General features: G+C 42.2%; 1 protein-coding gene across 2 annotated transcripts; it reads right to left on the bottom strand.

Moving 5' to 3' along the window:
* Positions 1-3,165: 3,165 nt before the first annotated feature.
* Positions 3,166-12,154, bottom strand: csrnp2 (cysteine-serine-rich nuclear protein 2). 2 transcript variants are annotated; one of them, XM_086277958.1, is made up of 5 exons: positions 11,362-12,154; positions 9,684-9,857; positions 9,306-9,568; positions 8,139-8,429; positions 3,166-6,266 (listed from the first exon to the last, which is right to left on the bottom strand). In XM_086277958.1, exons 2-5 carry the CDS (start codon positions 9,841-9,843, stop codon positions 5,325-5,327), a joined length of 1,656 nt encoding a protein of 551 aa, XP_086134084.1. In that variant the 5' UTR covers positions 9,844-9,857; positions 11,362-12,154; the 3' UTR covers positions 3,166-5,324. The 2 variants fall into 2 exon arrangements, with proteins under 2 accessions (XP_086134084.1, XP_086134085.1); XM_086277959.1 differs by lacking the exon at positions 11,362-12,154 and having other exon boundaries at positions 9,684-11,353.
* Positions 12,155-12,330: the final 176 nt, after the last annotated feature.

Raw genomic sequence — 12,330 nt, 5'->3', positions numbered from 1 at the left:
GTTTAAAAATTGAAGTTGTTGCTATATGTCCCAGGAGTTTTCAGATTCCTTGCTTTTGGGGGGATTTTGTTACCTTTAGGCAAACTTACGTTTAATAAGAGCTTAACAAAATATATAAATATATGTATAATGGTAAGTATAGAGACTGGAGTTTCTAACACATCAGCATAAAATGCGCGACAAGTTCAGGAAGATGGGGCAGCACGGTGGAACGGTGGTTAGCACTGTTGCCACACAGGAAGAAGAAGAAGGTCCTGAGTTCAATTCCACCATCAGGCCAGGGTCTTTCTGTGTGGAGTTTGCATGTTCTCCCCGTGTTTGCGTGGGTTCTCTCCGGGCGCTCCGGCTTCCTCCCACTGTCCAAAGACATGCACTTAGTGGGGATAGGTTAATTGGTTAATCCAAATTGCCAATAGGTGTGAATGTGAGTGCAAATGGTTGTCTGGCTCTGTGTGTTGGCCCTGCGACAGATTGGCGACCTGTCCAGGGTGTACCCCGCCTCTCGCCCTATGACATAAGCGGACGCGAATGGATGGAACTTCAGGAAGATATATTGTATTTTCACCAGTGGGCAAAGAGGGAAAGTTTGAGCAGCCACAGTATTGTTTTTACCTTCACTGCCCCCATTGTTTCCTTCTTCCTGCATTCAGAAGGTTATTGCGATCTTCTCTCCCGAGTGCACAGAATGAACTTTGCACAAGAGGGTCTGGATTTCCCTCTTCAGTTCAGCCAGCATGTGACGAGCGGGGCAGACTAGTGAAAATAACATGAGCCAGTTTTATGAATAGTTCCATTTAAAACGGACCGGTTTCGGTGAAGGACTAATGATGCCATAGCGCTGGCGTCACAGACGGGGGGTGGGGGGGACAGAGAGCATTCTTTCCAGGCGCTGGAGCAGCACTTTCAGACTGGGAGGCTGGAGTGAGATGGTGTGGCAATTTTCCATGTCACATACATCACTCATAACACCCAGCTGCTCTTCATGGATCTGTCCAGTCACAACAGTAAAATTAAAGCCTAGATAAAGCTGGCGATTTAGCACATATGTCAACACGCTCTGAGATGACTGTGGGAGTGATTCTCTCTGATTACAATGTTTTTTTTAACTGTTTTCTTTACGTCTTTCCACAGGCTCATGATGGACTCCATCATCATCCTGAAAGCTATCAGTTCTTCCGGCCACTGGAGAAGTTCAACAATGCAAAGCCAGAGGCCGGAAAGGCTAAACAGATGATGTATAGCTCTCAGAGCCATGGACCACTGCCACAATTGTTCCCGATGTAATATGCTTGTTGTTTTAGTCTCAATCCTGGATTCTACACATAAAAACACAAGCACACAGTGACAAGCACAAAAAGAGGGGAATTTATTTCAGATAAATTGAGCATACCACTGATTCTAGCAGACCTCAGCAAATCACTTCATATCAGTTCCAGCCCACATTAAATAAAGGCTCAGCAGGTTCTCTTTTATGCATCCAGCTATTCAAGTTGCCTGCTCACAGTTGTGGCCAAAATAATGAAAAAGAAATACAAATATTAACAGTAACTTTGTAAATCTGTCCATTTTCTGAACTGATTATTCATTCCAGGGTCACAGGGGCACCAGGCATAGGGTAAAACCGAGGTTTAACCCTGGACATGCTGCCAGTCTATTTCAGGGCCAACACACAGACAGACAAGCATTCTCGCTCACATTCACAGCAATAGCTGATTTAGAATCACGATTTAATTTAGCACTACTTATAATTACTTCATAAGTAATTATAAGTAATATCTTGCTGCAGACGTGCACATTTAATTACAGGCTATGTTTTAAAGTTTTATCACTATGGTCACATAATGTTAGTCTTGGAAGTTAGGGTTATTTTCATAGACTGGACACACCTCTTGTAGACCTGCTGTTTTCACAAGCTGAGGAGTAAACTCAACTTGAAAATGAAGTTCATGTCTAAAAATGGAGCTGTTTGATATATAATTACATTATAGCAATCTTTGAAAGACTCACACAGTCACTGTATGATTTCTGTCTGCACCAGAGTTACCAGTGACTGGCTTGCAGAGCTGTTTGCCAGATAGTGAATGTAAGTGCAGTGGCATCCTGGATCCCAGAGCAAAGACCTCAGAGCTGTACACTTGCTTACACTTGTATCCGTTAGAAGAGCTTATTATATTAGCAGCCAATGGAAAACAGAGGCGATAGCTTATCTAGCTCACATTTTCCTGCAACTAAAGATAGGAAAGGGCAAATATTTTTTGTTCCACAATTGGCTGGAACATCCACTGAACTGTAAATGTAAGAAAACGTCAAGAGGCATAGGCAGGGCAATGCTGAAATGGTCAGTTTGAATACTTAAACCCGTATCAATGACATTTAAAATAAAAAATAACAATAATAATGATTGTAAAAGAGGAAACCCGTTAACCTAGCTGGCATACTTATTATACATATATGTTTATATATCTGTTAAGTCGTTTAAAACTACAATTCGGAGCCATAGTTAACATGTGGCGCCTTAGATTTCTTAACGGTAACTGCAGAGAATGGAAGCCGTATCACAGATACTGTACTGATTTTATGCCGCCATCTAGCGGTGACACATCATATTGCACCGTGGACACCCATAAGTCGTAACACTTAACTAAATGAGAAGAAAGGCTTTTCGTTTTCCACTTCTACTTCATTTTCAATAATACATATTACGACATATTACCTGCTATTTTCACGCATTCTTCAGTCATTTTTTTTTAAATATAACAATGGTAAAGGCAAAAAATTTAAAATAGGCACTAATAATGAAATCACTCAATTTTGCATTGCAAAACAATGAATGAACTGTGTTTCATTGAACTGTAGATTGTTTCAGTGCAAACTATTAAGAAAAATGTGATATACTTAGTTGTGTATTTCTGTTTTTACAGTCATGTCTGTGTTTTATGTGCATGCAACAAAAATTAAGTATTTAAAAAAATAAGTAAAAATGTATTTTTGTGAACTAAATTGATACATAATTGCGTGCTGATAATATCAAACCTTTCATTGTGTAATATTTTTATACTAATCGATTCTACATAATCTGTCTGAATTACTGCGATTACAAATACTCAGGAATGATAGGAGACTTATTATTCTTTATTAAAAAACACACAGAAACATTGATCCTTTTTGCAATGAGTAATTTATTGTTTTTACTTTTGTATAAAATCTTTTGTGTCCACTTTAGGCAACAGTTAGCATGAGAGTAGTTCTCACAGCTGTTAGATGAAGTCTAAACTTATGAGTCTTCTCAACAATCACACACCCCATTCACGCAGAGAAAACACACAATCACATAGTGTACTGGAGTTAATTCAGTGCAGTGGTCCCAAACCTAAGTTTATTAGTAGAAAGCCGAGGACAAAAGCTCAACAATAGGCAGCTTGTAATCATCATCACTTCAAAGATGGTACTATATCAAGGCAAGTCACGCAAACACAAAGAGCCACAATAAATCTGCAGCCTCACAATAACTAGAGGAGACTGCTTTGTTAGAATCTGATGGATGAAAGCATCATTTAATTAGGTTTGAAACCACTGCTTTGGTGCAACTTGTAAGCAGATTTAGATTAAGACAATTTCAAAACAAAAAAGGCAAAGAAACACATCAGACATCTGATACACGGCAGCACATCCTGTGTTCGGCGAGCAGTTACACAAAGCAACAGCTGTAATTATAGGCAACAAAACAAAGGACTGATTTTGTGTAAGAAGAGTCGGCACGCTTACGCAGATCAGTACTAATCAGACCGAGATTAGAAAAAAAGACACTGAAAGAGCAGAAATGCGGTACGATTGCATTTACATAATCATGAGACACCTCATTCCATAATCACCACATTAATGATTTTTGCAGTGCAGTAGCTATTGCGTTCCTACGAGAGGCTCTCTGGTACTTCTTACATCAATCAAGTGGAGAAACATTGTTTCTCGTGGTAATGGGGAGGAGATCCTGTAAACTGTAAATCTGTAACATCAGCACCTGTCATGAATGAAATGCCAGCACCTCCCAATCTCTAATACAGTACATACCCTCCTCCCTCACTCAGACGTACAAATGTAAAGTAGATGTACACACACTCGCACACATACAGACGGAACATAAAACACGCAGATTCAGGTCGATGTCAATCTGATCCATAAATTACTAGCATCACATTGTTTCATATAATAACTACTTCCAACAGCACAGGCCTCAGTTTGACTTTGACTCTTACTGCTGTTTTCTTCTTGGGAAATTTGACTTGATTCAAAATCCTCGCTTTCTTATAGAACATCAATTAAAAAAAGACTAGGAAGCACTATTCTGGCAACTCATCATAACATGACATTATAATGTAGCAGTATGAAAAGAAATTACATTTCCTTTCATTCCCAAAGAAAACGAACTGCAACGACTTCAACTTCAAAACCAATAGTATAGTATCCACAAATGACACATTACTCGAAGAAATAATGTCATAGGCATTGCAACTACAAGTAAACTTTTTTTTTTTTGTTTGACAAATCGACTGCATTTGTACGAGCAGTCCGAAGTGAGTAACAACTACAGCCAGTGCTAATTTCTGCTCTTTTTTAAAATTATTTTTCCTCCTCCTCTCAATGCGACAGAGCCACGACGTTTGCTGCCCTCATTTCGCAATGTGCATACAGATCAAAGAAACTTCATCTCTGTCCTGCACATTGCAAATGCATATACAGTACACAAAAACAAGTATTTCCAGGATTATTAGGTCTATTTTCAGGGGAAGGTTGGATCGGAGGCCTTCATTTGGCTTGATTACAGTGTGAGATTGCTGTAATGGAAAGTGAGCCGGTAAAGTATCAAAATACACCAGCTTCCTGCGCGCTGAAAAAACAATTTGTGTTTAGTGTTGACACCTTTATACATCACAAAACAAAAGGCTTATGTCAGCATTCACACACTGTATTTTCTGTTTGCTGCGCTGGAAATGAACAAAACACTACTCGCTGTACTCCTAATCGACTCCTACGCACAAGTGTTTCCGTGTTTTTTTCCATTAAGGCCGCATTCATCACCCCCAACAGAATTACCTACAATGTTGTCTTTGAACTGCATCCATATTACTTCTGGGGAGTGATCTGTATGTGCTTTCAGCATCTCTCCTCCTTTGTGTAACACTCAAGCTCATTCTTCACATATTTTATTGACACTCACTATAGGAGACCTGTAGTTATTTATGATAATAGCAGTAATACATGTAAAATGTGTAATTTACTCATCTTAGATGAAGCTATTGTGCAAATTATCTGCAGAGACGCTAGTACTAAACTTCAGGAGGCAGTGGATCTACTTCTTTCTTCATGCACGACTGCTCTTGGCACTGTTCTTCCGGGATCTTCTGCTGAGGACTCGCAGGCCTCTCCTCCACTGCTGCCACGCATTCCTCTGAGCACAGAATAACATCGGTCAAAGGCTTATCTTCATGCTTATCTTCCTTCAGCTCCTCTCCTCCTTCTTGTTTCCTTTCCGCAAACTCATCTTCTCTTGCATCTTGTTCCCTCACCAAAGGCTCCTCCTGTTCAGCTTCCTCTGTTCTGGGCAGCGTCTCAAAGGCTCCAGGCTCTATGGGACTGAGTTGATAGTAGAGCAGGGAAGAGGAGTCTTTGAGGAGGTCAGAGGGGCTCTCCTCCTGGTTGTCAGTGATGCACAAGACCGTAGCCCCTGTAGGGAAAGGCCCCTGCAGGAGGACCTGCTCAACACCTGGAACTTCTGCCTGCTCAGGCAGCTCCCCTCCCAAGGCACTGGGTAGGAGGCAAAGAGGCTGCTCTGTGAGCCCATCAGCACTCAGCTCTGGCTGCACTGCTTCCCCTTCAGCCTCCTCCCTCTCCCTCCTCTCCTGCTCCTCTGCGCTCTGCAGGTGCAGCACGGCTGTCTCGTTCTCCCTCTCCAGTATATCCTGCTCCGCCAGAAGATCCTGAACCTCCACGACCGACTGCACTTCGCTCTCCTCCAGCTCAGAGTCCAGGCCAGCGACTGAAGAAAGGTCCGGTGAAGTGGGACACGTGGAGGAGGGGGAAGACAGCGGGTCTGATTCAGCATACTGGTCTCCCATTCCTTGTATGAGCATCCTCCTCTTCTCCACGTCCAGCTTCATGATGGTGTGCAGGTAGTGAGTTCTGACACGTAGAGGGTTGAATTCAATACGACCTGCTACGTTGCCGCAGCCATCCCTAGAGCAGCCACACGGGAAAGACATTCGATCCACCTGAAGAATAAGGCAGAGGTAGTTTACTCTCATTTCATCTTGAAAGTAAAATGCTTAAATACTGATTAAATTTACATAAGTTATGAAAGTGTTTACGGTTGTTCAGGAGATCTAGGAAAATCTAGGAAATCATGGCAATCAAGAGATAATCTGGTTACTGTGCAACAAGTCAGGCTGAGACAGAGATGTACTTCCTCCTAACAGGTAAAAATATAAGCAAATGAGACAAAAGATTCAGGTTATTATTTATACACCAGGTGTATAAATAAATGATAACACAATGTCTGATTTACTGCTTCATTCCGATGTTTTATGAATTCTGATTTCACTGCACTGATCAATAAAAGCGTGCAGCCGGTTCTGGATCAGATAACAGCATTGTAATAGTGAGGAAAGAGATAACAGAGCAAGCAGAATAAAGCATCTGCCTCTATAAAACACATCAAGTGAGTAAATTCTCAAAACTTTAACAAAGTTGCTCAACACAGCTTGCCTGTGCATTCACACTGTTTAACTTGCTGCTTAAAAATGACCAAAGAATAAAGATATTCTTATTAGAATCACTGAACTGGTTTATTTAGCTGACATATATCTGCTCCCCAATTAAACGGGACCTTCCTTTCCCCGTGTTCCATCTAACCACCAGATTTCATGAAAAGTGCTAGAAACTGGCTTTGTATTTTGTTTTTTGGTTGTTTTTTTCATGATCGTGCTAAAAAGAAGAGAAGATTTAAGAAAAAACCCCAGCTCTGATCACATCTCTTCGCCTCAGCACTCGCCTTAGCCGAGAAAAGAGAGAGAAAAAAACCCCACATAAAATCAGATGAATAGGCTTTTTTCATACCAGACATTTTAAGCTATCGTAGGGAAAGCACCAGTGTTATTAATAATATTAACAATGGCTCTGTTATACTCGAGAGCCCCAGAACGCCATGACAATGTGACAGCGAGCCGGCACGCAGCCTTCCACGAAACCAGCACACTTAAACAGAAGCAACAAAACAGGAGTCAGTCATCATTCGTTTCTATTATTTATTTACTAATGCGCTTCCCTCCCCCTGTGAAATGTCAAAACACCTACAAGTGAGTGAAAAACAAATTGAAAGGAAAGGAGGTTGAAGTCATCTGACGCCCTGTCTTTGGCTTTTTTGTGGGGAAGTGTGCGCTGCAGGCTAACAAGTTGTCACAATCTTCTCTTCTGCTACTGCGCTACATGTTTTTTCTCTGACAGACATAGGCTGAAGTCTGCCGGCAGAGAAACAGGATGACAGGAACTAGCGTGGCCGTAAATGAGGGGAGACACTGTTACGGAACAACCAAATATTTTGTATTTATTGTTATTTATTTTATCTTAGGGGAGAAACACTGAAAACCAGCATAAACTGTTTTAGTCAGTTGTTGGGCATCTACATGCATCAGTGCTACTGAACTCTCCTGAGGGGATGAACACCATTCTTCAAAAAGATATTCCCTCATTTGGGGTCATAATGATGATGATGGTGGTGATGCTCTGCAACACATCTGACCAAAATGTCCCACAGGTCTTCAGCTGGGTTGAGATCTGTAGGCTGTAATGGCAACAGCGTGTAATTGAACTCAAAGGGGGCCATTGTAATCATGGAGGAGACCACTTCTCTCAGGATAGAAATGTTTCAGGATCACTCAGAGCAACTTTGGCTTGATTTGCAGTGAAACTTCCCTCTTAGCGTACAAGCAGCAAAATGTCACTCACAGTTTAATTCAAGAGTTCAATTCAAATAAAAGACAATTCAAATACTGCAAATGTGTTTTTGAAGTTTTTAGTCTCAGCAAACTGCAAAGAAGCTCTCCTCTTTCTGCAAATGCACCCAACTCGCTTTCAACAGCTCTTACCTGGCACTTAATACCAGCCTGGCTGCAGCCACAATGGCGAGGGTCACAGTACAAACGGCAGTCGCAGCCGCATTCCTCCCGAGAGAGGCGGATAGCTCGGAGCTCAGCTTTCTCACGCGCATCGATGCGGGTGATGCCGGAGGCTCGCAGGAGGGCTCGACGCCGTTTGGTGGGCAGCGGCTGAAGGAAGAAACAGTCGTCCACTTCCACACCGTCCACGTCCTCATCCGACACATCGTCCAGAGTCAGCAGCTCCGCCTGAGCGCACTCCACCGTGCCGTTCCTTGTCAGCTGTGGACGACAGCGTGGAACTGTGAGCTGAGGTGAAAAAGGAACTGATTGCCTATTTTAAGCTCAAGTGGTAGATAAGTATCCTGAAGAGTGATACTTCAAAAACAATTATATTTGCAGCTGATTTAGCATTTTGAACAAAGGGTTTTCAAACGGAGAATGGTGAAGGAAGTACTGCGATCTTTATTTAAGAAAAGGCCTCAAAAAACTAAAACTCCTGCATAAATTAAAGGACACAAACCCAGATATGATTTAATGAAAATAAGCTATCATGAGAAAATTAGTAACTACTTGCTGTATTACATTGGTTAAGTGTTACATACACATTAGCTTGTATGTAAGCGTCATTTTACAGCTGGTCCAAACTGAACTCCTTTTAAATACTTTCTATTTTGGTAGTTTGGTTCACTGGTTCCCAGCCTGGAGGCCGGAGCCCTCCAATGGGTCACAAGATAAATCTGAGGGGATTATGACTTGATTTGTGGGGGAGGAAAGAAGAAAAAACTAAGTTTCACTAAATAAACACATATGCATCTTTTGTATCGCTCTTTAATCTGTGTGAATTTGTTTGAAACATCAGTGGCCTCAAACAGTTATTGAAGTAAAAGTGTTTCAGGAGTTTAATGGGGGTAATTAGTCTTCAGCAGGACACCTAGCAACTCACAGGCATGGGAACTGTGGAAAGGGGCCCCAGCTCGACTGTTTTTGTACGGGGTCACAAAGCAGAAAGTTTTGTAAAGTCTTGAAGGACAGAGCGGAAGTACATGTACTGAGTCACTACTGCAAGTGGAGACATGCAAAGTGCCCACAGCTGGAAGATACTACTGTGCCTTGAATTTTGACCCTCTTGGGGCACGACTGATACATCTAATCTACCTTCATCTTGCGGGCATTCAGCTTCTCCTGGCGCAGGTGCTGTTGCAAAGTGTGCCGGTGACTGGTTTCCTGTTCGCGTGCAAACTCCCCCAGTGTGTAGTGTCTGATGGAGGAGTGGTGACGGGCCATACCCAGGGAGCTGCCCCCTTGGCTGGGCACGCTGGTGAAGCCCTGCCGCCGGGGGAAGTAATACACCGTCACCAAATCAAAACGTACACGTTTCCCCCCTGGTGACGGCTTGTGCTGCCTGAGGATAGAGGTGGCTAAAGCGGGGAAAAAGGGAGAAAGATTTTCAATACAGTCTTACACACCAAATACTAAATACTTGCGTTGATTAACTGTTCAGTTTCTTTCGACTTCCTTTAATGAGATTCTTACGGGTAAATGCAGTGCTAGAGGGAGGGTTGAGGCTGTCACAGCTGTCAGCACTGTCACTGCTGGAGATGTCATCGTCAGAGTCCTTAGGTGTAGAGAATGGAGAGCTGTTGTCCACCTCTTCATATCTTCGTTTGAGGCTGAGGGACGAACCTGCCTCCATGGAAACTTAAGTATCTGGGGGCACAGAGGAGCACAAAAAAACATACCCGGCACCAGTAAATGTGTTTCAAAAGATGTGAACACATGACACATTGTGATTTACTACCACAGAAACAAAATGCTCGTGTTGTCACTTAGAGAATGAGCTAATTTTTTTATCAAACTGTTCCTGTGTAAGGTCAGCCCTTGACAACACAAACAGAACAAAAAGGTGACATCTGCTCGCTCCTGCCTCCTTTCATCTGTATTCCAGCTCCATCATTTCGTCTGTGTGGCTCCCATCTCACATGAAATCCGACTTTGAAATTATCAAGTCTGAAAATGTAACCATGGCAACTAGGCAAGCACAGTTTATGCAAGCAGCCTTGAAGCAAATAATGTCTGTGGCTTCACAATCTGTTTTTACCCCTAAAGAAAATCTGCTATAAACTGAGTGTAGGGGGAGGGATGGATATGGGTGAATTTGAAGGAGGGAGCTGATCACTTGCATCTGTAGGAGAGGTCAAACAAGGTGAATGAAAGCAGCTAAATACATGTCTGATGTTACACTGTGTTATGTCCTGTGCATTACACAGGCATCTGCATTCACACAGATACATTGCAAATAATTATACATCAATATTAACACCGATGATTATGTCCCATAGAGACACTATATCCATCTACCTTAAACCTACCATATTACTACCATACATCCTATAGTGTGAACCAGCTACTTCTCAAGGTAATTCATATTTTACTATGCAGCATGCTACTGCCTGCAACATATTGTAATGTCATACCAAATGGAGCAACTCCCATTCTGTAGTTTTTCATTCAGTTTTTTTTAAGTGCTTGCAGGAGAATGTTCAAACTGACACGTACATTTATAGCATAATTTATGTAATAACTACACAATTAAATTTGTCCTTCAGCTAAAAAGAGAAAAGGGATGTGCTGATACCAAAAAGCTGCTCAAATGCAGTCTAAGTGATCTTTCCTGGAACTACTTCTGAGGGGGGGAAAGTCCAAAATTATCTAATCTATGTCCTAATAATAATTATGACCATTAAAGACTAATACCTTGACCTAATTTCAACAAAATTACCCACCTTGACAGGCTGTAAGGGACAGGGCCTAACCTGTAAAGATGCAGCTGTGGTTATGACACCAAATGTGTGCCCTTTTTTTTAAAAACCAGAGTAACACATCTGACATTAAATGTTTATTTCAGTTTAGGAATTTAAGGCTTTTCTTTCAGGACTTAAGTTTGCCTTTGACATGTTACAGGATGTTTACCGACAGGTGTGACTTCACGGTATATTACCCGTCAGGGACACGCAGTTTAGAGGAGCTATTTGTTTAAATGTGGACATACAGACTGACTGTGTTGGGGGAGGTTAGATATTGCCAGTCTGACAAGGCAAGGCTCTCTATCTGTCTCTCTCTCTTTCCATTTCACACACACAGAGAGAGAAAAAGAGCCACACAGAGACACAATGGCAAACCGCCCGGTTAATGAAACACTAAACCCACTTACCTGGGGCAGAAACAGGGACCCTTATTCCAACCAACTCGTAGGTCGTTTCTGTTTCCAATAGGAGCTGCACATCAATCTTTCAACGCCCTATGAGACGCTCTTTTATGCCAAAACCGAGATCCCTGAACGAGTATCCAGACTGCAACCGTGGAGCCGAAGTAATCTGGATGAAAGCTTGCGTGATTGTCAATTTGCAACACTTATATTTGGCTATTTCAGGCTACTTAGGCTTCATGCTCATTGTTCTGCACACTGAAAGATGACGAAGAAAACGGGAGCTGTGCAAGACCGGCGGGTTTTATTTAAATGATGCATTCCTATCTATTTAAAGGACAGACGATAGGAAGAAGGGGCGTCATAGGGTTAGCTGCGCTTTATTCTCCAACATTTTTCGGTGCAGCATGAATAATGTAAGACCCTCAGTGTCTTGTCTTCCTGATGTAAGCCTTTAAATGGGTGTAATGGAGAAATCCGCTGACATCTGTGTTCGTTTATCCTTTTCTTCTCGCCGGGGCGGGTTCAGTCGTCTGGGCTTACTTCGCCGTCTTCTCGCAATAACGGTGCGCTCTGCTCTTTATCGTTTGGTGTCAAAATCTTGCAGGTTTTCTAGCGAGAAGACGCCTTTCTCCCCGCTTCGCCCCGGCCCCGTTTGTTACAATGTAACAATGGAGGTAGAAATTCTTCCCTGTAGCTGTATATATACTTATTGTGACATCACGGGCATGTCCTGCGCCGGGGTATGCTGGGAAATGAAGTATCTATTCAGTTTTTTTCCTGTTTCTTTGTTCATATTGTGCAGAAGCAGATGAGCAAAGCACGAAACCGTAGTGCGCTAAATTAACCTGCATTTAAGCTTAATTTGGTTAACAGTATATGACATGCTAAAGTCTAGTCAAATGTAAGTGACTAGGCATCCACATCTGTACACCAAAGGGACAGATGTGGAGCCTGTGCTAGACAGTGCCAATA

This window comes from Aulonocara sp. 'chitande type north' Nkhata Bay, linkage group LG20 (assembly GCF_057382095.1).
Source record: "Aulonocara sp. 'chitande type north' Nkhata Bay isolate Kocher_YH1m ecotype deep benthic linkage group LG20, A_spYH_male_GT1.1, whole genome shotgun sequence".
Taxonomy (NCBI): domain Eukaryota; kingdom Metazoa; phylum Chordata; class Actinopteri; order Cichliformes; family Cichlidae; genus Aulonocara; species Aulonocara sp. 'chitande type north' Nkhata Bay.
This window is presented reverse-complemented; position numbering and strand designations above follow the sequence as displayed.

What these genes read in the sequence shown, in the direction of transcription:
- csrnp2 (XM_086277958.1), bottom strand. Translation starts at nt 9,843, where the DNA reads ATGGAGGCAGGTTCGTCCCTCAGCCTCAAACGAAGATATGAAGAGGTG. An exon ending in CTCTAGCACTGCATTTACCC is followed by an intron (nt 9,569 to 9,683) that starts GTAAGAATCTCA and finishes TCCCCGCTTTAG; the next exon opens with CCACCTCTATCCTCAGGCAG. An exon ending in TGAATGCCCGCAAGATGAAG is followed by an intron (nt 8,430 to 9,305) that starts GTAGATTAGATG and finishes TGTCGTCCACAG; the next exon opens with CTGACAAGGAACGGCACGGT.